At 50.5% G+C, this 27,605-nt stretch overlaps 1 protein-coding gene across 1 annotated transcript in view; it reads left to right on the top strand.

Annotated features, from left to right (window-relative positions):
- The window catches only part of FBXW8 (F-box and WD repeat domain containing 8), a 53,079-nt gene extending 30,234 nt beyond the window's left edge, over positions 1-22,845 (top strand). Inside the window, exons 6-11 of the mRNA XM_039561031.1 lie at positions 2,552-2,748; positions 4,151-4,360; positions 13,648-13,775; positions 18,293-18,466; positions 20,478-20,594; positions 21,259-22,845. Coding sequence (XP_039416965.1) covers positions 2,552-2,748; positions 4,151-4,360; positions 13,648-13,775; positions 18,293-18,466; positions 20,478-20,594; positions 21,259-21,403 — 971 coding nt within the window. The 3' untranslated portion in view covers positions 21,404-22,845. The remainder of the gene's footprint in view (positions 1-2,551; positions 2,749-4,150; positions 4,361-13,647; positions 13,776-18,292; positions 18,467-20,477; positions 20,595-21,258) is intronic.
- Positions 22,846-27,605: the final 4,760 nt, after the last annotated feature.

Below are 27,605 nucleotides of genomic sequence, written 5' to 3'. Positions count from 1 at the left end.
TTTCTTATATTACCAGGAATGTATTGCCCATATCATGTATCAGATGTTTCACGCTCTGTTTTTGCCTGGTTAAAACCTTTTATTTTGGACAGATTTTGCTGTTGAATATCTGGTTAAAAAAACAAAAAAGTACCTGTCTTGAAGCAGTTTTATTATTGCATTTTATTATTTCTCTGTCACCTCTTTGTCATGTTTGAGGTGCAGCAATAATAATAATAATAACAGTAATAGTAATAATAGTAATGATAATAATTATTAGTGACTTGTTGCCCAAAGTTAGAGAGCAGAACCCTGAGCTCTGGGTTTCCCAGTTTGCTCCTGTGGTCAGAGTATTTTTGTTATTTTCCAGAACTCTCATCCATTAAGACACTGTCAGACCTTTGAAATGCTCAGCACAGAGATGTGTAAACAAAAGGCTTCACTGAAAACAAATCAGCTTCGCTTTTCCCCCTTCATGAACCTGGTCTTGAACTGGGGTAAACATACTGCTGAAAAAAAATCAAAAATCCTCCTGCTTGGAGGAGCCTGGCAGCCAAATCCGTGGTGTGACACAGAAGTCCAGTTCTAACACCCATGTTCTGCTGTCACTCTATCGCTGGTGGGGCTTTTTGCCTGGTTCAATCATCTTTGCCTGGTTCAATCATCTCTCTCTTCCCCATCCCTTTGTTTAGGGAAGAGGTGCCTCAGCTCAGCCCTGGTGTGGGGTGGAGGGGATGGAGCCTGTGCTGCCCATTTGGATTTGTTAACTGGTTTTAAGCTGAGTGTGTGCAACCAGTCTGCTTTGCAAACCCAGTTCAGCAGTTATTTACCTTTCAAGCAATTAACATAATTACCATTATGCTAAGAAGTAATTTTGGGAAGTTCTGCTCTGAGCCCTTACGACTCCGTCGGGACAGTTTTAGTCGGGACTTATCTTTTTGATGGAAGCCTAATTGCAGTTTTGGCTTTGTGTAAACAAACAGAGGCGGCTAATTGTTTAGGCAAATAGCAGATTAATTTAAATATTCATCCCTAATAAAACAAAAATGGTCCCCATTATGGTACTCATTCCCATGGTGAGGAATATAAATATTCAGTGGGAGTGCCATTAGACAGGGATCTTAAGGATTATCTGCATTATTTCACATGGGTAGCACTTTCCAGATACCAAATAATCTTTACAAAAGCTAACATAAATCAATTTAAACTCATTTAGCTACCATTTCACTATGTGCAGTTTCATTACCACACTCTTGCTTCACCTCCTCTGGGAGTGAGGAGGAGTGTTTGCAAACTGGCAGCGGTGCCCATCCACAGCTGTCTGTCAGGGCTTTTATGTCTCCTTCTGAAGGAAGAGCTGCCATTAATCATTTCATCATTAACGTGCTCCACTGCAAGGGAGGCTTCTCCAGCCCTGCCTGTCATGTTGGAAGATTGCTTCTCCTTAATTCAGTGCAAAGGTGGCCCAGAAGGCTCCAGCTCCCTTCTGTTCCCTCCTGATTGCCTCAGGTTGCTCTTACTCCGATTATGATGCTTTTAAATGGAGAATTTGGGAGCCAGGCTGGCAAAAATGCAATTACAAATATGTTGTCTTTTGACTTACACTCCTTTATTCTTTAGGATTTGTATTCTTTAGCTTTTCTCTGTGGTCACCAGAGACAGGACCCAGGGAGTGACTGGAGCTGTGTCAGGAGGTTTAGGTGGATATCAGGGAAAGGTTCTTCCCCCAGAGGCTGCTGGGCACTGCCCAGGCTCCCCAGGGAATGGGCACGGCCCCGAGGCTGCCAGAGCTCCAGGAGCGTTTGGACAGCGCTGCCAGGGATGCCCAGGGTGGGGTTGTTGGGGTGTCTGGGCAGGGCCAGGAGCTGGGCTGGGTGATCCCTGTGGGACCCTTCCAGCTCAGGATATTCTGTGATTCTGTGAATTGTGCATCAAAGTGACTTAAAATTTGAGTGTGGGTTCTTCCTCACTGGTTTTTGGGGTAATTCAGGGCCTCTGTATAATAGAACAAAAATTCAGGTGTCTGTTTACATCTCATCTCCAAACGTGGAAGTGTGAAAGAAGTCAAGAGTCTTCCTCAAGGTGGGTATTAATGTTATTGGAAAGTCCAAAATTAGAAATAAGTTACAGAGCAATAGAGCCTGGAATCACAGATGGGTTTGGGTGGGAAGGATCTTAAAGTCCATCCCATCCCACCCCCTGCCATGGGCAGGGACACCTTCACTGTCCCAGGCTGCTCCAAGCCCCAATGTCCAGCCTGGCCTGGGACACTGCCAGGGATCCAGGGGCAGCCACAGCTGCTCTGGGCACCCTGTGCCAGGGCCTGCCCACCCTCCCAGGGAACAATCCCTTCCCAGTATCCAATCTGTACATCTCTTCCTTCAGCTTCAGGCCAGAGCACATGAATTTTCCTCAGAACCTGTTCCGTGGTCAGAGGAACCACAGCATCCTGAAGTTCCGATTTCCTGCCCTCATCTCTTCCCTGTCTATTCCCTTTGTTCCACCAGATCGATTTGCAGCTGTTTGAAAGTTGTGTCAAAGCCTGAGCTAACCCCCAGTGCCCATTTTGCAGGGACTGTCAGTGTTTGGAGCCTGCTGTTGGGGCGGGAGCCAATCCATCACTTCCAGCACAACCAGCGCATCCAGGCCTTAGCCCTGGCCCCAGGCGGCACCGCGGTGGCCACGGCGTCCGGCTTCGAGGTCAAGGTGGAGAGCCCCGATGACAAAGGATTCTGGCAAACCCCAGGAACATTTGAAATCCAGAAATTGGTGAGTCTCCAGGCTACTCTGCTTCGTTCCAGCAGCTCTTGCTCCACTAATTATTTTGGTAGGGTTAAGATGGATCTTATGAAAGTCTTCCCGCCTGAACTAGATAAGGGCGTTGTCAGCTCGAGGCTCTGACTTTGGAGCAGGTTAAGGGATGAGCCTTCCATCCCTGAAGAGCAAGGGTGAAATGCTGGCTTAAACTAGGAGTGAAAATGAGCACAAGTCCATATGGTGCAGGAGGTTGGCTGGGTTTAATTTTTTTTTTTCGTTTTTTTGTCAACAGTAAACTAAGTTGGCTCATTTTGTAAATCAGTTTTCTCGCGTAGAATTGGAGCTGAAACTCCAGGTCTCATTCCAGATCCACACTATCTGATTAATTCTGAGGCAGGATATTGCAGGCAGCCTAATAGTGGCACTTGTGAAGCTGTAACTACTCATGCAGCTTCTTTAGGTTGCACCTTCTGTCACTGAAGTTTTGAGAGTTGTAATTAAAACTCATTCTCTGAAGTTTTATTTTGTCTCAGAGTATCAACATTTGTTTGAAAGGGGAAGTGTGTAGGAATAATTGAGTCTTGCAGCCTCTCTCCTGTAGGAAGAAGCTGTGCAGTTAAAGGGTGTGAAGTAATTTTAACCACTCCTGATTAATCCCCCCTCAAGTGAAGTCAGTACTTAAAATATTGGGGGATTTTGTTAATTGAAGAGATTTTCTAGCAAAAGCACCACCCACTCCACTGTAGTTGGATCCATTTAACTTGTGTGCTGTGACAAGTCCGTTTGCCCCATGGCACAGACACTCAGGACCCCACACTCTCTTTCAAGGCTGGGTTAGAAGTTTAAACCCTTCCCACGGGGAAACTTTCCAGCCCTATCTTCACTGAAATGGGAAGAGCACCATCCTCGTGCTCTTGGGACAGAGGGTTAGGGTCTGACATTTGGGCTGTCCTAGAGCTGTGATGCCTCTGTGTTAATTTAGGGTGTATTTACATGATTGCACAATAAACATCAGTTATATCAATGTGTTTCCTCTTCTGGAGCACCTTATTCACATTCCAGCCATGATATTTGCTTTGTGTGCTTTAACCTTGAGGCTTTCTGTCCTTCAGGATGAGGCCATTGGGTCTTGCTCCTTTCTTTGAGGTGATGTTTTGGGATGTTTAATTGTAATGTGCTCTGATTAATTGGGTTCTTTATGGGCTCGTTCGAAAGACTGTGAGCTGAATTTCACCCTAGGAGCTAAACTTGCAAAAGTTCAGAAATGAGCTTGGTACTTGGTCTTTGTGTGGAATTAATCCATAATTGAGGTGATTCAGGACACACATGAGTAGTTGGTTCAGTTCAGCATGTGGCAGTAGTGATGCAAAAGAATTTTTGACTGTAATAGAAATAAAAAGTCTGCTCTTTTTAGGTCAACTTCCTTAATCTGGTTCCAGATGTCACGGGGAGCCCAGTGGCAGTGGCAGCTGCAGAGGACATTGTCTATCTCCTGAAAGCAGAAGATCCTGGCAAAGTTCTCCACTCTGTCTATGGTCAGCCTGTCACCTGCCTCGATGTGTCTGCTCATGAAGCGGCCTTTGGCATCAAAACCTTTGGCTGGTTATTGAATGAGCCCAACCAGGTATTGTAATTGGTTTTTGATAAGATTTTTATACCTTTGTAATTAAGGAAAAAAGAGTGCGTGCTGAGGGCTTTTTTCCCCGCTCTCCAGCTTTTGACAGGAGAGAGAAGACAATTTAATGCAATAATCTCATGCTTCTTTGTGTTCTTCTGTGGGCTGAAGTGAGGGATTCTTGTTCAGCCAGCTGAGTTCACTTTGCAACCTCTGCTCCTCAGCAAGGCCCAAGTCAGCTTATGCTGCATCAATGGCATCAGGGGAACTCACCTCAAAGAACCCACCTAAAAACCCCAATAAACAGCCCAAAAGCCCAAAGCATCCCTCAGCCTTTCTGGTGAGGACATCCTGAGCAGTGTCAGGCATATGAACACCCTTAGGAGGAAGATGCTTTTTGTGTTTTGTGCTCGAGTATTTGCCCAGGCTGTGAAGAGAGCTGCTTCCAGATGCCTTGGGAAGAGTTCCTGTCCCTTTCCTGCGTCTTGCCTCCCTTTTCCACTCTCTTTGCATTCCCTTGTTGTGTTACACTTCAGGCTGTCAGCAGGGAGGGAAGGAGGGTGCTTCAGGCAGGTGGAGAAGGAAGCAGAAGGGCAGCACCCAGATGAAAGGAGTGTGGTCTGCAGTATGAAAACGCAGGATTTTCCTTGGCAAGCGACTAGAAAGGGAAAGCTTTATTTAGGACTTCCTCAGTTAGGAACAAACGTGTCCAGCTCATCTCGTTCCCCTTAAAATCCCTGTTCACCATGAATACCTCGAGGGCTGAGATGCTGCAAGCTGTGCTGTCTTTATTAATTCCTTTGCTGCCCTAATCCAGCTCTTTTCCCTCCGGAGGTGGGAGGTCAGGAGGTAAAATTTCCTCATTTGTGGGCATTACCCCAGTGATCATTTCTGTGCCTCCTAAAGGAACAGAGAAACCTCCCCAGGCCCCGAGTGCCGCTCAGCAAAGCCGGACATCTTTCCTAAATTAGTCCTGAGCTGCCCTGCTCTTGCTGGCAGATTGTATTAAGCCTGGTGCATCCTAATCAGGGAGATGGGCCCAGACAGCCGGGGGGTGTGACAAGGACACTGCCTTGGCACTGCTGCTCCAGCTGACATCACGCCGGAAATTAATTACTAATGTCTATTATGATAATTACCGGCCTCGCGCAGACGTGAAGGGACTTTGCAGCGGCTGATTACGCTGGGCACACGGTGACAATCTGTCTTTGGGAGAGCTCTCCCTCCTGGAAATGCAATCCTGCAGGATTCCAGCCCCCTTGGCTGCTGCCTGTGTTTCTCCCCACTTTGGGGTTTTCTTTGTTTTCCTCTGGGTTATTATTTTTCTTCTCGCAATCCCTGCCTAGTAACCTGCTTCCCGATGAAAACACTTAGGGAAACCATCTTTTCCCTCCCTCTCTCTTTTTTTAATCGTTTTCTAATTTTAGCCACATTTGACAGCAGAGCTGAGATCTGAGGCATAAATTTTGTGAGAACTTTTATGTCGGAGAGGAGGAAAACATCAAATCCGTGGCCTAGACTTGGCTCCTGTCAGATGAGAGACACCCGTGCAGGATGGAGGGGAAAACAGAAATGCTTCATCCCTGAGAAGTTCAGCTTGCACTTTAGTAGCACCAGACAACCCAAATATGATGCTGTTTCTTGAAAGTTCTTCTGCTTTGGTGCTCCTGGAGCTCTTTTTTTAAGTCAAGCTGTGAAAGATTTCGTTGTTTCAGCTCTGTTAATTCAACATGAAATACATCATTTCCCTTAAGTTCCAAATTCTGAGATCTGTGTTCCCATCTAGGCTTGTGCCGGGCTAATTAAATAACCCAGATAACGACCCACAGGGGAAATCCGCATTCCCAGGGCATCCAGGGGACATTCCTTGAGGGATGATGTCAGGCCAGTGACACATCCCCCATGTCAGGCAGTTGGGAGCCCCGTGATCACAGAGCTGCTGCAGCACCAGCACCAAGGCTGGGCAGTCACCTGTTGGAATTTTGGGTTTAAACACCATGGGGGAGATTAAATCCACAGACTGGCTTTGGTCCTCTCTGTGTCAGGATCTAACCCTCGTAAGGAAGCAGCAGGATGAACGTTAGGCTTGACTTTGTCTGATTTCTGATGCAATCTGGATGTGGCTGAAGCTTTTCTCATAGCTGGTGCCTTTATAACTAATTCCCTGAATCTGCTGTCAGGTAAGTCTGGGCTCCTACTGTAGTTCAGATGAGCTTTGTGGATTATTTCTATGAAATTTAGAGGTGTTTATTCTCCTGAGATGGGAGGGAAAACCCTCAAACACAACTTTCTCCTGTATTTCAAATTCTGCTCAAAATTTTTAACGTACTCAGCAGTTCTTGGGGGGGATATAAGATAATGAACCAAGGAGGATTTGGAGGTTTTTCCACCAAAGCAGCTTCATACAGCATGCATGAGAATTTCTATTACAGCTATTATCAGGGACAGTTCAGCTGTGGGTTTGGTTGCTTTGTGGAACCTGGTCCCAGGACTGGTGGATGGGGAAGAGAGGAGGGAAGGGATGGTTTAAAGCTCCAGCTCAGAGGCAGAAGGCTGTGGATGTGTTGAGATCAGCTCTCTTGGGTGCTGCTTGTCAATGCTGTCACTTTTGCAGCTCTTTGGAGCTGCTGGTTGGCTTGTACTTGGTGAAGGGTGTTCAAGCTCACCTGGCTCCTCTCAGCAGCCGTGAAACACTGCCTGGGTTTGCTCCCGGATTTGGTGTTTCCGTGGAATTCTTCAGCTGCTTGGAAGTGTGAGTGCATCCAGTGGAATTAACCACTGTTGGGAACTGATAATGAGTGAAAACAAATTTGAAATCATGGAATTGCTGGGCTTGGGAGGGACCTTAAAGCCCATCCAGTGCCACCCCTGCCACGGGCAGGGACACCTCCCACTGTCCCAGGCTGCTCCAAGCCCCTTCCAGCCTGGCCTTGGGCACTTCCAGGGATCCAGGGGCAGCCCCAGCTTCTCTGGCAATAGTAAATAATCCTTTAAATTGAGTTTCATACTTTACAGTCATTTTTGGATGATATATTTAGGTCATAGCTTCTTTACAGAAGCTTTAACATCTTTTTTGCACTTTATTTTAACTAAAATCCTTCTGACTGAGAAGCTGCATTGTCTTTCCTGATGTCAAATGTCTCCAGTTCTCACAGAGTTCCAGAGACTTCCATTTTTTTAATCGTAGTTTTTCCTTGTTTAAAAATGTGGGGTTTTTCGCTTCTGTTAACCCCTGTGACTGTTGTATATAGCCCAATTTTCAACAAATTCATCTTTATGGACCCTTGTTTTCATACTAGTAGAAGGGCAGGGCTTACTGGTGCCTGAACAGATGGAACTTGCCCAAATGTCTCTCTTTGAGGAGTTGCAGGGTGTTAGCAGATCTTTGGAGGTGTTGAAAGGTGTTTTCAATACCTTTTTCTTTATAAACTCTTGGTACCACTTCAGAGAGGTAAAACTCTCCGAGGAGCTGAGCTGTGTTGGCCACTACAAGAAAAAGAGACCAGCAGAGAGTCCAGAACTTTTCCTTGTCGAAATTTTGCATGATTTATTGATCGAAGAAATGATCAGGAATAATTTTGCAAGTTAAAATAAATAAATGAATAAAAAACGAACTAAATAATCAACAAATCCCTTTCTGTTGGCTGACATGAATGACATTCTGCTTTTTTCCCCTGTTTGTACAATAGTGGGAGTGCCTCAAAATTGGCATGGCAGCCTAGGTAGGTGCCTCAGGTTTGGAAAACACAGCTGCTAGGATGTGCCACGAATATTCCAGGTGATGAAACCAAGGGAATTAATTCAGTTTTTAAGGTTCAACTTGCCTCCCTTCTCCACGGGAGAAGGTTTCTCTGAGGTTAGGGAAAACCTGTCCCTGGGCTAGAGGGACTTTTTGAGTGCGTGGGTGCTTCAGTGGGTAAGCACAACATGCTCCCCATGGGCCCTGGAGCTCTTAGCCCAGGCTTCAGCCACGAGTCAAACGAGCCTGGTGACCCCATTCCAGGTCCTAGCAGACATCTGCCCACATCCCAGCCCATCCCAGGCTGGCAGAGCCCCGGGGGCTGGCAGTGCCCAGGGCTGCAGGTGCGTTGGCAGCGCCGGCACAACGCTTGGCTCCCCTTCTTGCCACCAGCCTGGAGCCTCACTCTGCAACTCCAGGCACAGGGAAACTTCAAAGGGAAAAGCGAGCTCCACTTGTCTGTAGCTCTGTGTGTGACTCGTGCAGCAGGTGTTGGATGGGGAGGAGCAGGGAGCTGCTTTTCCTGCTGGATTTGCCGGGAGCTGTGCGGGCTCTGCTGGTTTTGGGTTTCCAGGCGGTGCCCGGCGCATGCGTCTGCCAGGGAAAAGTCACCTCTCGGATGGCATGAAAGTCAATTTTCCACATGCTCAGAGAAGTGCTTGTGTTCCCAGCTCCCCACAATGACTTATATCTGGCAAGAACTTGCAAAATAGTCTCTCTGGCTGATTGTCAAAAATTACATCATATTGGAGTAAACTGCTTTTAAATCAAACATCCATTATTCATGGATATTAACTGCTTTATTTATTTATTTATTTATTTTTTTAACTGGCTGTTTCGTGTTTGATTTACTCTTTTTCTTCCTCTCTGATTGTCTGTCTGTCTCCCTCAGCTGCTCCTTTTAAATCTTAGCTCATCTTGAAATTTATGGAGCCGGAACACTTATCTGTGTGCACAAGTATCAGTGTGCTGACCTTGCATTTGTTAGCAGGCAAATTGTTTTTGTTGTTGTTGCAGCGTGATGTGCCATATTTACAGTAGGCAATCCAATACATTTGCACCGGGAAAATGTGCCCCTGGGGCTTGTAAACTTTAAAAATACTCTTTTTTTTTCCTTTAGAAATAAAATCCAAACTTGCAGCAGTGTGGACCATATGTTGTCGTTAATTTGATGAGTTCCCTCACAAATGCATATTCCTGCTTTTGTAGGTACCCTCTGGATTGGATGGGTTTGACCTGAGCAGAAACCAGATCCCTTTTTATTTATGGTGGACTTGGAATTTCACGACTTTTTTTTTTTTTTCATTGGCAATATTTGTGTGTATTCAGGCAGTGTTTTTTCCAACTGGCAGAGGGCTGGACAGAAGGAAAGGGGGAGAAACATAATCTGAAAATAAATGTAAATTCTGTTCTCAGGCTTGCTGCTTGATCCTCTGCCACTCTGAGCAGCTCAGGGTGGTTTTATTTTAGTTAAAATGACAGAAACCTCAATCCTGGACAGTTCTTTCTGAAAAAGTGGTTCTTTAATGGATCCTGTGTGTTGTTCAGTGGGGAGAAGGATGTAAGGTTTGAGTGTGGTTTTACAAAATGCTTTTTGCTGATATTTATGATCCTCCCTGCAACACTGCATCGAAATAAGAACCAAACACACCCCACACACAGAGGGATTCACCCAGCTCTGAGCCACAGCTCACTCTCCGTGCTGCTCCTTTGGACAGGAGGCAGGAAGGGGATGGAAAGGGAAAGGGAAAGCAGCTCTCCCCCAGAGCAGGCGTGTGCTGGCTCCCAGCCAGGACAGTGGGATGGACACCCCAGCTCTTGTTGAAAGTACCACAGGCTCTTTGATAACAAGTGCTCAGGGATTTGTTGTTTTAATGTTCCATCCAAAAAAGACATCTCTGACAACGCAGCATCCCAGAACACCTGCTGGGGCTTTGGACACGCATGGAAGAGTTCCATCAGCAGCATTTCCTTCAGTTCCTTGGTTTTTCTTGGAAGTATCTCAAGCAGAGTGCATCGACCACGCTTGACCTCACTTAGCTGCGAGATGTAACAAAGCTCACAGCTCAGCTCTTCTGGCTCCAGAGCCTTTAATTCTTTGGGAATTAATTTCAGGCATCTTTCATGAGTTCTTGGACAGCATTTAAAGAGAGTGCCCTGTACCCACTGCTCTGCAGTTCTGTGCAGAACAGTAACTTTTCCTTTCTTGCCGTGCCTGGGCTTGTGAATTTGCCGTTCCCGGCGCAGCCCTCCCAGAAGAGCAGCCCAGGTTGAGCCGTGCCCAAGTCGCCCAGTAAAGAGGGGAATTAGTCTAATGCACTGCCTTAACAAAGGGGAGACTATGGGCATGAATAATTAATGCCCCCAGTCTGTGGCAGTGGGCTAAAATGAAGTCCCATTTGCTCAGCCTTATTAAAAGAGAGAGAGAGAGAGGGAGGGATGGTAAAGGTCGTTAAGGGACTTGTAACAGGGAGAGAATCGCCTCGGAGATGGATAATGTGTTTGCTAATCTCTGTGGTTTTTAACTAAACAGAATGCTGAAGGTGCTCTGGCTATTCCTGGCTTGTTGAATTATTAAGCATTCAGGGAGATTGCCTGGCTCTTGGCCAACAACTTGGACTTTTCATTTGGCCGGTGTTAATAGGTGACACTTCTTATTTGGGGCATCGGATCCCGGTGCTGGCTGCACGGCCTCTTTAAAGCTTTTCCTCCCTGAGATCCCAGTGGGGCCAGGGCTGCTCGTTAGTGTGTTATCCCAGGGTTCTTCATTTCACACCCAAATGCTCTTGGTTCACTTCCCTCAGTTTGGTACCTATTAGGTCACTGGGCTTGGGTGTCCATTATAGGATTATAAATACCTTTAAAAGGGTAATCCCTTTGCAGTGTGCATTATAGGATTATAAACCTCCCAGAGACCTTATGCTTTATCTGCCCTTTAACACACAGGCCCTTATTTCAAGTCCCTGTTGACCAGGTATTTCCATTCTCTCTCCTTGGCCTTTGTAAGGAAAATCCTTCTTGCCTTGGGATATTGCAGGAGAGCTCATCAGAGGTGTTCCAGCAACTTCAGAATTGTCATCAGTGTGCTTTTAAAGCCCTGTCTCCAGGAAATTATTATTCAGACTTCAGCATTCTGAGTGCTTTTAGCTTCTTTACTTATCAGCTGGGGAGGATAAAGGTTTGAAATTCATTTGCAGGCCATAAAACTGCTCAAGACAGGTTGAATTTTGAGATAGACAAAACCTGGATACTGAAGAGCACAAAGAGACTCTTCCAGTGATGGAGCTAATTGGTTAGTAAGATATTTGTGCATGATAAAATTGAAAATAAATTTTATTTTAACCACCAATCCTGTTGATTGTTAAAATAAACAATCTTTAAAGGAATAGAGACGTGCATGAGGAGAGAAGGAATTAAAGGGGGTAGGAGAAGATGATAAAAGCTTTTCTTCCATTTTTGTGGGTGTGAACTTTTATTTTCTTATAGATTGTGAGATGCAAACACTTTAAATTGGTGGCCACCTACAATGTGAGGAGAAATAAGTCATTTTTCCACCTGGTGTTACCTGTGAGCTTTGCCACAGGGCTGTGGGCAGGAGAAAATGTGGAAAACAGGGGAATCTTTCAGTGCTACGTGGAAGCAATTTTTCATTCCAGCCTTTCATGGCCATGACTGGATGTTCAAGTATGTATCCTGTGTTTATGGCATGGATGGGAGCTCTGGTCGTTTAGATAAATTAATAGTTTGTGGATGTTCACTGCAAGTATCAGCCCCAGGGGACTTTTAAGAAAGCAGCTTTTGGCCCTCTCCCCTCTGGAGTTTTAACATCCAGCTGGGAAGGGCTCAACTGGGAGCTGGAATCCATCGCTCCTGACCCCATCATTTATTGTTCTTCAGCTGAATTCAGCAGTTTATTGACTTTGTCTTTTGTTCCAGACTTTCCAAGGAGAAGTTTGGGTTGCCAGGCACAGATATTAATTTCCTTTGCACTGAAAACCCTTGGAGGTGCCTTTGCCAGAACATCATTATCTGTGGGTTTGGTTACTGAGCTGTTGGGAGCTGGGCTGAAGTGAGAACAGGCTGTAAACTGCTTTTTAGCTCAGACACTAACATTTCCATGCAGTTTGTAGCAGCTTTTTCCTTGGGGTGGAAGTTTAAATTAATTTTTATTTCAATTTTACTTTTATGTCCTAAATTTCCCTGCAAAGGGAACCCTGTCCTTGCTTTGGTTTTTTTGGGTCTTAAGGATGAAAAATGCCATGGTTTTTGCGACAGCTCCACAAAGAGCTAGTTTGGAGATTATAAATCTTAGGAACACCTAAGGAAGTTGGATGTGGATGTGTTGATCCTGATAGGGTGCTGAAATATGTCTGAATTTGCCTGGTCTTGGGAGAAATGGCAGGTGGAGGAAACCTGCAAATTCTCTGCCTCTCTTTGCCCTGTTCCTCGAGGTTTTTAAAGCTTCGCTCTCCATCACCAAATGATCCTCTCCTGCTCTCTTAATTCACCTTTCAGATCTCTAAAATGGCACAGATAGGAAATAAAAGGCCAGGCAGCATCAGTGCTGCTGTTCTGGCAAATGTTGAGCTAATACATCCAGATAGTGCAATATTTATTGAGCTGCACGTGGCTGTAATCAGCAAATTAGAAGTAAAGAATATTGATGTGACGTTGACATGGCCACGCTGATGTTGCCATGGAAGCTGTAGGGTTTTTTTGATGTTTCCAATACCATTAACTCTTTTCATGGTCACAAGGTTTCTTTTAATTTAAACGAGCATCACCATGAAATTTAATCATCTTTATGAAGTTATAGAAGACCAGGTGCAGCGCTGAGCTCCACTGGGCTTTGACCAGTGCATTTTTCTGTTTCTAAAAATACTTGTTCTCCTAAATTGGAAGGCCCAAATAGACACATCTCATCTGGCCCCACAGGAAGGACAGCAATTGTGATTAAACTGATTGAGGAGAGGAGTGGGAACGGCCGGGGAACAGCTCGTGCTTCGCATGCAGGCTCTGACTGAATCATCTCGGGTGCTGCCTAAAATCAGAGTTGTTTTTCTGCCTTTCCCATCTGAGCTGCCACTTCAGATGTGACATTTCCCTGTGTGTGTGAGGGCACCCAGGCTCTCAGCAGGGCCGTGGTCAGCTCTGCTCTGCAGTTCCTGCTGCCCTTGACCGGATCTGCCTCTCACTGTCCATCTGTCCAAACCTCCCCAGGGCTGCTGCTGTTTGCTTTTACTGCTCTGTCAAATGTTAACATTGATGAGGAAACTCTTTGCTTTTCCTGTAAGCCTGAAAGATTTGTCCCGTGTGGTTTGCCTGGGAGCTGTACCTGGCCATACTGCTTCTTGCTGGATCCCACTGGGCTTATAAATTCCTTATTTCTGAGGGTGTTGTTGCCTCTTCATGGGGATAGCTCTGTCTCTTGGTTCTGTTTTACACACCAAGTCCTGCAGAACACCTCTGGTGGTCACACCTCTGCTTTGTGCTGCAGCAAAACATTGTCATGGTGCTCCTGCTCAGTTTCTGAGGTGTTTTATTCTCTTCCTGCCAGATCCTTCTTTACAACCTGGAAACCAACCAGTGCGTGACCAAGGTGGGCAACTCCATAGGTGACTTCTCATGTGTCAACCTCCACAACAGTCCCCCCAACATGCTGGTGGCAGGCAACAAGGACAGAAGGTAGGTGCTCCCATCTCCGGTCTCCCACCTCCAGCTTCCTGTCCTACCTCTGGCCCTGCTGGAATCGGTTTCTCCTCTCATGTTTCCATGAAGCTGAGGAACAAACTATTAGGTAATAGTTGGATGTGGCTGTCAGTGTGCTTTGTCTGGGGAAGCTCCACGGGAAGAGGAGCTTTCGGAGCCATTTGGTGGACGCAGTTGGTGCACAGCCCAGCGAGACCACTTGGAATATCTTCCACTTCCCCGCCGCCACCCGCAAAATGAGTTTGGCATTTAAAAGCTCACTTTCTGATATTAAAAAAATAACCTAAGGGATGAATCACAGAGGATGAGATGGGCCCGGCTGCCAAATGATGTCAAGAGTGTATTTCGGAACACTGTGATGTCCCTCAGGTGACGGAGAAAAAAAGAGACTTTCATATGAACAGATTCCAGCTTCTATTTAGCTGATTAGCAGCTTTCTCTTTAACTCCTTGGCTTGGGGAGTAGGATTTTCCCAGCTCAGTGTCTGGTGCCAGGAATGGCCGCGCTGGGAACAGGCAGTGCGAAAGGATTAAAGTGCTTAAAAAGACCCTTTGAGTCCAATTTTTAGATTTCCTTTTTTTGGCGAGTCGTTTGTGGGGTCTGATCCAGTGCACCAAAGGAGATGTGGGATGGCCAGGAGCCAGTCTCTAATGGCTCCTGCTTCCTTCCCTCCTCCTTTCCACACTGGGCACCAGGCTGCAGGTGGTGCTCTGCTCTGGTGCTGGGATCAGATTGGAAGGCGGGTACTTCCCTCTGCCAAATCCCAGGCCTCTGTCCCGCCAGTGCAGCAGCTTGCAAAAATGATTATTTTGTCAAACAGCTTTTTTTTTTTTTCCCTTCCCGGAGAATAGGGAGTGCGAGCAAACCTCGCACTCTCAGCAAGGAGGAGAAAGGAAATAGCTGAAGTTTGACAAGTGGAATTGAATCCCTGGGAGGTTTTTTCCCTCTAAAAGCAGATAATTGGCTTTCCAAAGCACCCCAGTAAAACTACCTCTGGTTTTGATCTCCTGCATGATGACAGGAGAGGAGCTGGAGTTGATATCCCTCCCCTTTATAGCAGAGTAGATGTCTGTGCCCTTCCCCTCCGGAAAGCTTTTGGGCCTTTCAGCTCAAGCACTGACTGAGTTCAAGGATGTCACTAGAACAGCAAGGAGTTAGGGATTAATAGTTTGGAAGACAAGTTTGGCATCCAGGAGGCAGAACCAGAGTATTTCAGAGGTCAAATCCTCGTGTGATGTGCTGGGCATCCACACGTGGAACAAGACTGGGATCTCCACGGCCATATTATGGAGTGGGTTTATTAAACAGGGACCTTGCCATGGGAGCTCAGGCTGCTGCTGGCCAGAGGGAACACTTATTGCTTGAATTAAATACCCAGTTTCCCTTGAATCTGCTCTACTCAAAACCATGAATTTGATAAGTAATGCTCATGGAGTGGTTTTGGTAGGACCTGTAAAATCTGTCCTTCCCTCAGAAATTCCTGCTGAAGCACTGCTGATTGATTTGATTCCTGAGCTGTGCTTTGCTCTGGCAAGAGGCCTCCTAGCAGGGAGCATGTGCTGATCCTGCTTTTCCTTGGTGGGAGCTGGAGTGGTGAGGAGTGTTGGGACAGCAAACACATGGCAAACCCAGAAAGGTGTGGATCCAAACGTATTCCACGCTCTCCTGAAGGCAAGGCAGCTCACTCCCAAGGCAGTCTGAGAGCAGGGTCCAAGCCTGGCCATGAGAGCACCTCCCTGGAGCTGGGATGAGTCTGAAGTGCTCCTACTGAGCCCAGCTGTCCAGGCAGGAGATGCTGGGCCAGGTCTGTGTTACAGCATCACGTGGGATTGGCAAAACACTGTTCCTTTTTTCCTTTAAGGCACATCTGAGCAGCACAAGTGCCTCTGGTTCTTCCAGGGCTGTGCCAGCACCGACACCTGCCTGAAAGCTGGGTGCTTGCTCATGGAATAAGCAGGGCTCAGATCTTGGCTTCCAGCTGTGCTTTCCAAACAGGAGCAGCTTTGGTTGCTGTGAGAATACACGCAGGGCATCAGGGAGAGCTCCAGGAGTGAGCCCTTCAAACACCCAGAGCACAGCCCCGGGCTGTAGCCAGAGCTCCAGGAGTGAGCCCTTCAAACACCCAGAGCACAGCCCCGGGCTGTAGCCAGAGCTCCAGGAGTGAGCCCTTCCAAACACCCAGAGACCAGCCCCGGGCTGTAGCCAGAGCTCCAGGAGTGAGCCCTTCAAACACCCAGAGCACAGCCCCGGGCTGTAGCCAGAGCTCCAGGAGTGAGCCCTTCAAACACCCAGAGCACAGCCCCGGGCTGTAGCCAGAGCTCCAGGAGTGAGCCCTTCAAACACCCAGAGCACAGCCCCGGGCTGTGGCCAGAGCTCCAGGAGTGAGCCCTTCAAACACCCAGAGCACAGCCCCGGGCTGTAGCCAGAGCTCCAGGAGTGAGCCCTTCAAACACCCAGAGACCAGCCCCGGGCTGTAGCCAGAGCTCCAGGAGTGAGCCCTTCAAACACCCAGAGCACAGCCCTGGGCTGTAGCCAGAGCTCCAGGAGTGAGCCCTTCAAACACCCAGAGCACAGCCCCGGGCTGTGGCCAGAGCTCCAGGAGTGAGCCCTTCCAAACACCCAGAGCACAGCCCCGGGCTGTGGCCAGAGCTCCAGGAGTGAGCCCTTCCAAACATCCAGAGCACAGCCCCGAGCTGTAGCCAGAGCTCCTCTGTGCTGGAGCTGGGGGAAGCGAGGAATCCTTGCCCCGCTCCCGCTGTTGGGCTGGGCCGTTCCACGCGGAGCGCGTCCCTCGCCCTGCTCCAGCGTGTTTTCCTCTGTGTCAGATGGATGCTGCTCTGCTGGAGCTCTGGACTGCTCTGCTGCCTTTTCTCTCAGCCCCTGAAATGTGTTACTTGTAAAATCATATGATGCAATCTGCGCTGGAGAAGGGGAAAGGAAGGACTTGCAGCACCATTAGGATCGTAGCAGGGGTATGGAACGAAGTGCAGTTAATGTGTTGGAACAAGTGTGTTTTGGCCTTTTCTGGAATTAATGTGGACCTGATGGGTTTGTTCCTGATAGCCATCAGCTGGGAGGAACTTGCTCTGGCTTCTTCTCAAATCTGAGCTCAATGTTTCCCCTTTCCTTCTGTTTTCACTTGCTGCATTTTTTATTCATTTATGTGCTTTGCTTTAGCTCTCAGTCGTGATAAATAAGGATCAAACCCCACACTCCCTTGCAATATGTGCCAGGTTTAAAACTTAACACCATTAGCTCTAACTGGTATTGTGGCCTTGTAGAAGTGGTTGGAATCCTAAACTCTTTTTCTGTAGTTCTGCTTCTGGCTGAGTGTTCACTTAATTTCTCTTTCAAAATGCTTTGTCTGAGGGGTCAATAATATCTGAAAATGAGATGTCCTAAAAGCTGCCCACAGTCAGTTGCATTTTTGAAGTCAAAACAGATCCTGGTTGCTGGATGCTTTGTTTTAGTATTGGTGATTAAGTCAAACTTGTAATTCCCTGTCTTTTTTGAATTGCCACACATTTAATCTCCTCTGAAATCTTGGCAAGAATCATCCTTTCCTTGATCCTAGTAATACCACCCCTCCTCCACAGTGGATGTGGGTTTGTACCAGGGGTGGGATGTGTTAACAGTGTGCCCAAAACAGGTGTTTTATGCCTCATGGCATTGCCGATGGTTTGGGAGGCACAGAGGGAGGAGCTTTTTCCAATTTCACTTTTATTTCATATTGTAGACTCATAGAATCATGGAGTGGTTTGGGAGGGAGCTTAAAGCCCATCCAGTCCCCCTCCCTGCCATGGCAGGGACACCTCCCACTGTCCCAGGCTGCTCCAAGCCCCAATGTCCAGCCTGGCCTTGGACACTGCCAGGGATCCAGGGGCAGCCACAGCTGCTCTGGGCACCCTGTGCCAGGGCCTGCCCACCCTCCCAGGGAACAATTCCTTCCCAATATCCCATCCAGCCCTGCCCTCTGGCAGTGGGAAGCCATTCCCTGTGTCCTGTCCCTCCATGCCTTGTCCCCAGTCCCTCTCCAGCTCTGCTGGAGCCCCTCTGAGCACTGGAAGGGGCTCTGAGCTCTCCCTGGAGCCTTCTCCTCTCCAGGTGAGCACCCCCAGCTCTCCCAGCCTGGGTCTCCAGAGCAGAGGGGCTCCAGCCCTTGGAGCATCTCCGTGGCCTCCTCTGGACTCCTCCAGCAGCTCCAGGTCCTTCCTGTGCTGAGAGCCCAGAGCCCTCTTTAGGTCCTAGGAGCTGTAAAGACTCAGAGAGCTCCTGTGTGGTGGGAGAAATCTGCCTGGAAAAGATCTCTGATAACAGAAGTCAGGGTGAAAATCCAGTGGTGAGAAGGATGGGCCCTACTGCTCTTCCAGCCCTGGAGCAGCAGTGGCACCGGTGCTGTCCCCGATGGATTTCCATAACCCCCAAGTCCTTGTGCTCTCAGAACCCACAGGCTGCATGTCCAGAGCTGGTTTTATCCCTGTTTTTCCCTTCAGGGTGAGGGTGTTTGACGTGCGCCGTGGCGAGGCCGCGTGCTCCCTGTACGCGCACCAGCTGGGGGTGTCTGCGGTGCAGATGGACGAGTGGAAGATCGTCAGCGGAGGGGAGGAGGGCCTGGTGTGCGTGTGGGACCAGCGCATGGGCACCAAGCTCTGGGAGATGCACGCCAGGTAACTCGGGCTGGGGGGGAAGCTGGGCCGTGGGGGTTATCAGGGCTGGCAGGAGTGTGGCAATGAGAGGACTTTTTGGGAGTTCTGTGTGGTTTGGGGACAGGGTGCCTCCCCGCCTGGAGCGCTGTGTGTTTCTGTGGGGGCCCTTCAGCTGTCATGGCCTTTCTGCTCATTAGTTGAGTGTTTCAGTCGGTGTTCAGTTGTTTCCCCTGGATTTTCCATGAAGTTCAGTCAGTGACTTCTCCCTGCCCCATCCCCAACCTCAGTTTAGTTGTTGGACCTTGATTTTAAAGTGCTGGACTGGCTGTTTTGAGAACGACTGGTTCTGGCTGTCTCCATCCAGTGCATCCAGCACAATCCCTGCGTTTCTGTTCACCTCATCCACACATTCCCTCAATGGTGAGGATTGAAGCATTTACACTCATTTAAATACTGAAACACCAGTTTGTACCGAGCACAAGGAGCACAGCACTGAAAGTACAAGCAGAGATCAGCATCCTGGAGCTGACACTTTGTACAGCTAAATGAAGATTTCCTGATCAAAGCACAATTCCCGGACTTTGTCTGGATAAAGACTCGAGGATTTAGCCCCTTGTAAGTCTGAGTGATATCCATAAAATGAACAGATAAATCCTGATTTCTTTTTTTTTTTTAATGCATCTTCCCCAAAGAGGAGCTAGATGAGGTATTTACAGGCAGGGAAGTTCAGGCTGGAGTTGTCATTGATTAATAGCAGGTATCACTTTCTGTGTTGACCCTGGGAATGATAAAGGCTGCTGTGATGTGGCTGATGCATTAAGGACAATATTCCATTGATTGTCTCCTTGGCATGCTCATTAGTGGTGCTCCAGGAGGGGGCAGGCAGGGCAGGGCTGAGCTCGGGGGTGTGCTCAAAGCGAAGCCATTCGATTAAACATGTAGAAAACACTGCTTAATCTAGAGAGGAATCAGAAGGGATCACTCCAATCGAAAGGCATTCCTAGATAAGGCATGTGCTGTTATCCCCATGGCAGGGATGGAAAACAGGAGCAGGAGCTGAGGGAGGTGACAGGAGACACATCTGGGGTGTGGAGATGAGCCATCCTCATGTGAGGAGAGAAGTGACTCCTGCTTGAACAGAAAGTGCTGTTCTGGGGTTTGGGGTTAGGTACTCACCACTGAGAGGGAAAGGAATGAAGACCTGACCTCGGTGTCCAAAGGAGGGACACGAGGATGGGGAAGGGTCTGGAGGGGCCACACAAGGAGCAGCTGAGGGCTCTTGTTCAGCTGGAGCAGAGAGCACTGAGCTCAGATCCTCCCCAGGGAGCTGGAACTTCTCCCGAGGGGCAGCTCCGATCTCTGCTCTGTGAGCAGGGACAGCACCCAGGGAACGGCTGGAGCTGGGCCAGGGCAGGCTCAGGCTGGAGAGCAGGAAAGGTTCTTCCCCCAGAGGCTGCTGGCACTGCCCAGGCTCCCCAGGGAATGGGCACGGCCCCGAGGCTGCCAGAGCTCCAGGAGCGTTTGGGCAGCGCTGCCAGGGATGCCCAGGGTGGGGCTGTTGGGGTGTCTGTGCAGGGCCTGGGGTGGGCTGGATGGTCCCTGTGGGTCCCTTCCCACTCCGTGGTTCTTAGCTTGTGCCTTGTGGTGCATTTCTGAGCCACCTCAGCGCATGGGTGTGTGGGGTGTCCTTCCCCTTCGTTTTGGGAAGCATCCTGCCCTTCCCGGGAGCGCTGCAGTCCTTAGGGCAGCCAGCAGCCAGCGCAGCCCGCATCCATCCCTCCCTGCCAGCTTTCCAGCGTATTTTCTGGCCTCCTCGTGTGTTCTGGGAAGAGCCCACTAGATGGGGATAGAAGATGTGGGATCTGCTCCAGGCGGGAAGAGCCAGAGGTGCAGGTTCCCAGCCTCCGGCCGGAGGGAGGCCGCTGATTTCAACCACTCCGTGTTTAATCCAAAGCCGTTCCTTTCCCAGCACTCGGATTTTGGAAGTCCGGTGCAGGTGGCCCCTCACCCCGTGCTCTGGGTTGTTTTCCAGACATCCCGTCCGCTACGTGTGGTTCAATTCCCACAGTCTGATCACTGCCAACATCCCCGAGGAGAAGAACCCCCGAGGCTCCAGCATCACTGACGACGACCCCAGCGTGCACCGAAAGTGAGGACCCAGCCCTCAGCAATGTGCTTTGTTTTTAAATAGCGCCCTGAGCACCTGAGTCATCACGCAGAGCACTTACAGAGGGGGTATAGCAGCAAAAAAATAAAACTGAACAAAAGTTGAAGGGTAAGGTTTACAAAACAAGCGATGAATTGGCTCTTGATTCGCTTGAGCACAAAAAAAATGGGGTTTTTTTCTCAGCAGGGGAACATAAAGTCCACTGAAGCCAGGCAGGGAATGCAGCCCTCTCCATGCTCGAAATATTAGTAATGCTGTCTCCTCCTAAAGGAAAACTGCTGGCATTTAAGCTGCAGGTTTTGGTATTTGCATCTCAAATGGCTGTTAGTGCTAATTGAACTATCAAATACCAGTGTATTTATCTTCCCCCGTGCTGGAGAGCCTGGAGATGTTTCAGCAGATGACAGTCATGTCTCTGCAGGGCTGGAGGGAATGATTCACCAGCCCTTCCCAGCCTTGCTGGGTCCCTGGGAGGAGACAGGAGGGAGTTTTCCTGCTTAAAAGTGCTCAGCCTCCCGCAGAAGGGATGGGGGTTTTTATCAGTTTTTTCAGCCTTTTTCAGTTCAGATGATTTTTATGGTGATTTCCACCTCTGTTTGCTTTCCCACTGAGGTGACATGGTGTGTGCTGGTTGTTTTCCGTGCAGGTACCGAGGGATCATTTATTCCTACGAGTTCTCCGTGGATCAGCTGGCTGTGGAGAGCGTCCTCCCCATCTGCCGCTCCTCCTACGACGAGCTGACAGGTTACAACTACAACATCGGCCTGGCAGTGCCCTACGACAGCATCTAGGGGACCCCTCGGCTTCTGGGGCCAGTCAGGGCCACGGGTGAAGGAAAATCCATGTGGGACGAGCACCCAAAAGTTGGTGTTGGCTGCACCAGTGGGCTGGGATTTGCCAAAGGCCTGGGGATGTGAACCCAAACAGAGCGTGGCTGCCCTGGAGCATCCCTCTGGAATGTGGTGTTCTCTGGACATGTCCAGGGGTCCAGCCTGGTGGAGTGCAGAGGCTGAGGAGGGAAAGGGAGCACTGCAGGGTAAACAAAAGTATTCCTGCTGCTTGTGGGAAAGATGCTGCAGGTCCCGTCTTGGTCGGGAAGCCAGAGTGGGACACTGGAGGGGTGGGAGGCTGGGAGCTCTCTGAGGAGTTCTGGCCTACCCCAAGAGGGAAAAGAATCACCAAGGACTCGGGAAAAGCATGTGCTGAGCCACATGTTTGAAATGTCTTTCCTGGTAATGAGCTGCTCATTTTTGTTTTCCTTGGAGTGCGTTGGAATGTGCCTGGGAACAGGACAGGACCATGCACAAAAGGTTACAGTGGCTGGGAGAGGGATTGGGATGGAGAGAGGGAGGGGAAGGTTCCCTAGGCCAGGCTGGATGCTTGGGAACTCAGCAGGCCACACACACATCAAAATTATTTTAGAGTAAATTATTTTTTTAATTCTTTAAAATCCTGGATTAAATGTTTTCTAACTGTATATGTACCTCTATCTGTGGGATTTTGTTCCTGAGCCTTTTCGGGTGAACTGCCCCCTGTTCACTGGGACAAAGGGCTGGCTCAGGTTGTCAGGTGTGTTCTTTGCTGGATCATGTCCTTCCACAGCACCTGGAGGGTTTCCAGTGCTGTCCTTGCTTCCAAGCTGGGAATTGATCATGGAACAGCAGGGATGACGTGGCTGCAGTGCCGTGCCTGGGTATTGAGCCCCAAAGCTGTGGGGAAGCGGCAGGTGAAGGGCAGGAGGTGCTGTTCAGGTGGAAGTGAGGGGTGAGGCTTTGCCTTAAGCCCAGGTAGTACTGACAGGTAAAACCAGTTTGGGGAACAAGAGCTCCAGTCCTGCATGGATCTTTTTACTGATGTAAAATGATTTTATTGTGATTTGCCCTTGTAAAACTCACTGGTGCAAAGCAAAGCTGTGTCACTTCTGTTTAAGTTGAGGTTGAGTTTTAACTCGGCACCTTTTTCCTGGCTTAGTGGAATCAGTGCCGAGTACTGGGGAGAGGTGTGGGAATGTGCCCAGGCCTGCGGGAGAGGGGCTGGGCTGGCACTTCAGCCCTGTCCAGTCACTGAGGCAGCCCTCAGCTGCATTTCACAGCTCTTCCTTCCTTTCCCATGACCCCTAAGCCAAAATTTCACATTTTAGGTATTTAAGTTACCTTTTCCCATGTGAAGGATATGCAAAAAGTGCAAGGGGCAAAGCTATTCTGTCTGACCAATAAATTTGATCTCTCATAAAGCTTTGATCTTTTTTTTTATTCCCCTGCCCTTCTGGGAAGCCAGCTCCCTCCCTCCATTCCTGGAAGAGCAGGAAGTGTCACGGATACACAGTTTGGACAGGAGTTCAGCCGAAACCTGACAAATAAATAATGGTTTCTGTAGCATGAATGACTTTGGGGGTTGCTTCAACCCTGTGACTTCTGCCATGTGCTGAGCCGGGAGAGCTCCCATGTCATTGTTCTCCCTTCTCCTTATCTCGCCTCATTATCTGGGAACAGCTTTGTTCCTCCTTCATCTCCCTGCTGCAAGGAACAGATAAGTTCGTGTGGTGCCCACGTGAGCCCCTTTTCCCGGAGTCCACCTCCGCATTCCTCCTTCTCCCTCTGCTCCTGCTCATGTGGAGGTCCTGGAGCTGCTGGGAAGGGCATTTGCAGCACCTGCATGAGCAGGTGTTTGCTTTCTGGGTACAAGTCCAGCTCCAGCAGAGGTGGAACTCTCTGTCCCCACAGCTCACAGTCTGGATGCAGCTCTGCCAGGGCTGTGGTCCCTTGGGCCTTTTCCCTGGGTGTGGAGTTAATTTAGGAAGGTTGCACCATGGCAGAGGGTTGTGTGCACTCCTCGTGCAGATGAGGGCGCTCAGGCTGCTGGAGAGTATCCAGTGTCGGGAGTTTTTGGGAAGGGATGTTGTCCCAATTCCGTGGCTGCTCATTAGCGTTGTGCTGGAGTGGAGCAACCACCAGCGAGGCCGCTGAGATTTGGGGTTAGGGGGCACTGAAATGGAGCCTCTTCCTTCATTTCAAGAGCAGAAATGGGGTCGCCATCCAACCTTTACTGGGGATAGAAGCCGCTTGGAGCTTCCCAGCCCACTGGTACGGGTCAGTGGCCGGGAGGGGCCCAGTGTTGTGTCCCACAGGTCAGGGGTGGGCACTGAGAAGGGACAAATTTGCCTTGGATGGGCTCAGGGGCTGGAGTGGAGGAGCTGCAGTCAGGACACGTTGGACCAGTGTGGACTGAGCTGGCAGAGGTCAGGCTGAAGGTCGGGCTCACACTGGTGCCACCTGCCAGGCTGGTGGCCCTCAGACAGGCCAGGTGCTCGGGGACAGCTAAAGAATCCAAAGGCATCAGAGTTCGGCATGAAAAGCCTCGAGACTTCTGGTGTCTGTTGTTGGTGGCAGCGATCCTCAGCTACAAAGAGATGTCTGTGTCCTCCAGAGAAGGATCCCTGCTCCAAAGAGAATGTGGGATCAAAGGGGAGCTGTGTGTGTATCACACCCCCAGCCGTGCCCGGCTCCGGAGCTGTGGCCGCAGGAGCAGCTCCAGGGGCGTCTGGCACAGCCATCCTGGTGGGAAGGACACAGCTGCAGAGCCCTGCTGGAAAATCCCCAGTGCCCCTCCTCTGACCCTGGGTCAATCCAGCAGCACAGGCCCCACAAAGTGCTTCTTGCCTCTGTTTTGTGTCCTCAATCACCTTAGCAATGAGGGAAGAGCAATTCCGGGGTTTTGGGGGCTGCCATCCCTCTCCTGATCTGGGGAGTGGTGGGAGGAGGAGCAGGGGGTGCTCTTTGTACAGAGAGGGACTCTGAACTCCCTTTTTCTCCCACCTTGTGGCCTTTCCCACCGAGCCTCTGCTTTCCTGCCCTGCCCTCCTCTGTCACTCCCTGTCCCAGCTGCTGTCACAGAGGGGTGAACGCAGGGGCACTGAAGTGGTGCAAGAACTTGTTCATGTCCTCTCTGCCCCCTCTTTTCCTCCAGTGGCATTTGCCTGCTCATTTCCAGCTTCTGTGGATGGTCCTAAAACCTCCAGGTACATGGAGCTGGTGTCCTCCCAGCCCCTCCCTGTCCCCTCAGGTACCTCTGGGACCGGTCCCTGCTGCCGGAGGGGAAGGTGGGGCAGCAGTGACTGCAAACCCCATAAGCAGATGAAGTACTGGTGGATTATGCAAGAGAAACCAGGGGGAAAGAGCCTGTTCCGGGTCAGGATTTGTGCCACTGGCAGAGTTTTATCCAGAAATGTGGACCTCGAGCCTCAGGGCCAAATTCCTCTTCATGGAAGAGCTTCAGGTAGGGGGTTCCTCTGTCACTGCCTCGGACAGTGCCCTCAAAGGAACGAGGAGCTCCCCAAAATTCAGCTTAGAAATACCAGCTGCAAGTGGCTGCCGGCTCCCTGGCTGTGGGGTCTGTGCTGCTTCCTGCTCTCCTGCTCTTCCCTCCCTCCCTGGGCAGGTGTCCCCTTGTTTGGTCTCTCCTGCCATCCCCAAGCTCCAGCGTGGCTGACGGATGAGGGGGAGCAGTGGGGAGATGGGTCAAGCTGTGTCCCCTCTGTTCCAATGCCCACCTGCCCCGAGGCCCTGCCCTGCAGTCCTGGGGTCACTCAGTGTCCCTCTTCAGTGCTGGGGTCACTCAGTCCCCCTCTCCAATCCCAGGAGCCGCCGCTCTCTCCGATGCTGCTCAGCCTTGATCAGCCTCCCTGGAGTTTTCCAATAAAGCAGCTTCAATTTTCCAATTACCCTCTGCTGACCACTGCTGGGATCTGCCACGGAGCTTTGTGCCACATCCCAGGGCTTGGCATCTTGGCCCCATAGCAGAACCATTATCCTTTATGGAACACTTTGCAGGATTTTGCTGCAGCAGAAGTGTCGCCCTTGCCAGGTTTCCCGGGGCTCTTCCAGATTTTCCTGTGATTTCCAGGATTATTCTCCTTCTCTCGCTGGGCTTTGCTGTGTGCAACATCAACACCGTGTTGGTGCCTGCCGTGGGAGTGATGCTCCTGGCCAGCCCTGGGGCTCCTTTGCTGGGCTGAGGATCAGCCTTAACTTCCCTCTCCCTCCTGCTCTCCCCTCATCCCATTTCCCGCAGAGAATTCCCAACACAAGCAAAGAGAGAACGCCGCAGCCAGTTTGTGTTGGGCCCTTCCTCTGCTTCCCAAACTCCCACACTTTCCTTGCCACTTAACAGAATATCCAGGGAGCAGCTAATTAGCTCAAGGGATAATAATTATCCTCTCATCCATCCCCTTCACTCCTCCTGCCCTCTCCTTCCCTGCGCTGCAGGGCACACCCAGCCCTTGCTGGTGTGGATCCTCTTGGATGATTCCTCCAAGGAAATTGGGGTGTGGAGGGGGAGTGGGACCCTGATCTTGTGGCAACCCTTGCAGCCCCAGCTGCGAGATCTAGGGCCAGAAAAGGACCTTTCAGACACCCAGCGCTGTGACTGGGAGCACGGAGCTTGCAGCTGGATTAGGGAGTGGGATGGTCCCGCAGTGTCTGTGTGGAAATTTCAGTGGGAAAACAGGGAAAGGAGCCTGGCTCGGCTGCGGAAACCTGAGGATTTGGGGAGGAGCTGGATGTTGTGCCCTCGTGTGCATGGGGTGGGGAGGGAGCACGGAGGGTCTGGCACGGAGAAGAGGAGGGGCAGGATGAGAGATTCAGGAGCAGGAGCAGGAGGAGGAGGAGGTTCCCCTGCCCGGGCGATGCCGATGTGGCGCCGGGGAGATGGGGATGCCCGAGGGTGCCCAGAGGAGCCCGAGGAGAGCAGGAGGGGATCCCAGAGCCCTGCAAACGCAGAGCGGGCCGTGGGGAGCACCAGGAGCCCTGCAGGGCCCGAACGGCTCCTCTGGGAGAGCCGGGAGCTCCATCCCCTCCCAATCCCCGGCTCTCCCACCCAGCCCAGCTCCAGCTCCCCTTGCCAGCACCTCAGCCCCTGAACCAACCCCACAGGCGGCGGCAGCGCCGTCCCACGGCTCTGTGGGACATTCCCAGCTCCGTCCCCGCGGCCCCGGGCTGAGCCCCGGGCCGGCCGCGGTGCAGCCGAGCAGAGCAGGTCCCTCCAGGCAGGGAAGCGCGGTCCTTGCCCCGCTGCCGCGGCTCCGGGAGCTGCTCCGCACCGAGCTCCAGCAGCTCCGAACCGACACCGGGGGCTTCGGAGGGGACAGAGCCTGGGAGGGGAGCCCTCACTGCGCCCTCGGTGTGGGGGTGCCCGAGCAGAGACCCCCAATAAGGTGGAAAAGAGGGAAAAAGCGCTGTTGCCCTGAGGCAGGGATGGAGGGAGGGGGTGACAGCAGGGCCGGGTGGCCCCGCACCCATCGCTGCCTGCAGCCCCTCCCGCTGCCGGCTGCGCTGCGGGGCTGTTCCCACCGCGTGTTCGTGTCACCGGGGGAAGCTATTTTTTGATAAAACAAATAAATCTTCCCTGCTTTTCTAAAAATAGCCATTGCCCTTTTTTCTCCCCCTCCCTCCCTCCCTCCCCAGCTCAGGCTGCCTTAGAGACAGAAACCCGCCTGGAGCCATCCAGTTATTAATACCAGTAAACAACCCCTCGTCTCCGGTGCCTTGTTCTAGCGGGAACATGTGGGGGCAGGAGCCACCTGGTTGCCAGGAGCCCACGTCCCCGCGTCCCCGCGTCCCTGCTGCCTGCTCCGGGCTCCTCCTGCCTGGCTCTGGCCGGCAGGCACAGCCCGGGGTGCTGGTTTGGGATTAAACTGGGAATATTCCTTGTGTCGCTGCCATCACCTTCACTGTAGGATGCAGAGTGGGATGTGGTTGTCCTTTTAGGGGCTGAGCGTGCTGCCTTCACCTCCTGCCCCTCAGCATCCCCATCCCTGCCTGTCCCCACGGCCTGGGATCGATCAGTCCAAGCTGGGCAGCTCCTTCCCCAGAGCAGCGTGTGGCAGAGGCTAAAAAATCCAGATTTGTGGGGAAACCAGGATTTGTGGAGGCTTTCTGCTCAGGGAAACACTCCACCAAGGAGTGATGGATGGACTGAGTATTTCTCAGCGAGGAC

This window comes from Corvus cornix, chromosome 15 (genome assembly GCF_000738735.6).
Source record: "Corvus cornix cornix isolate S_Up_H32 chromosome 15, ASM73873v5, whole genome shotgun sequence".
Taxonomy (NCBI): Eukaryota; Metazoa; Chordata; class Aves; order Passeriformes; family Corvidae; genus Corvus; species Corvus cornix.
Note: the sequence above shows the minus strand (reverse complement) of the source record. Positions and strands in the feature narration are given on the sequence as shown.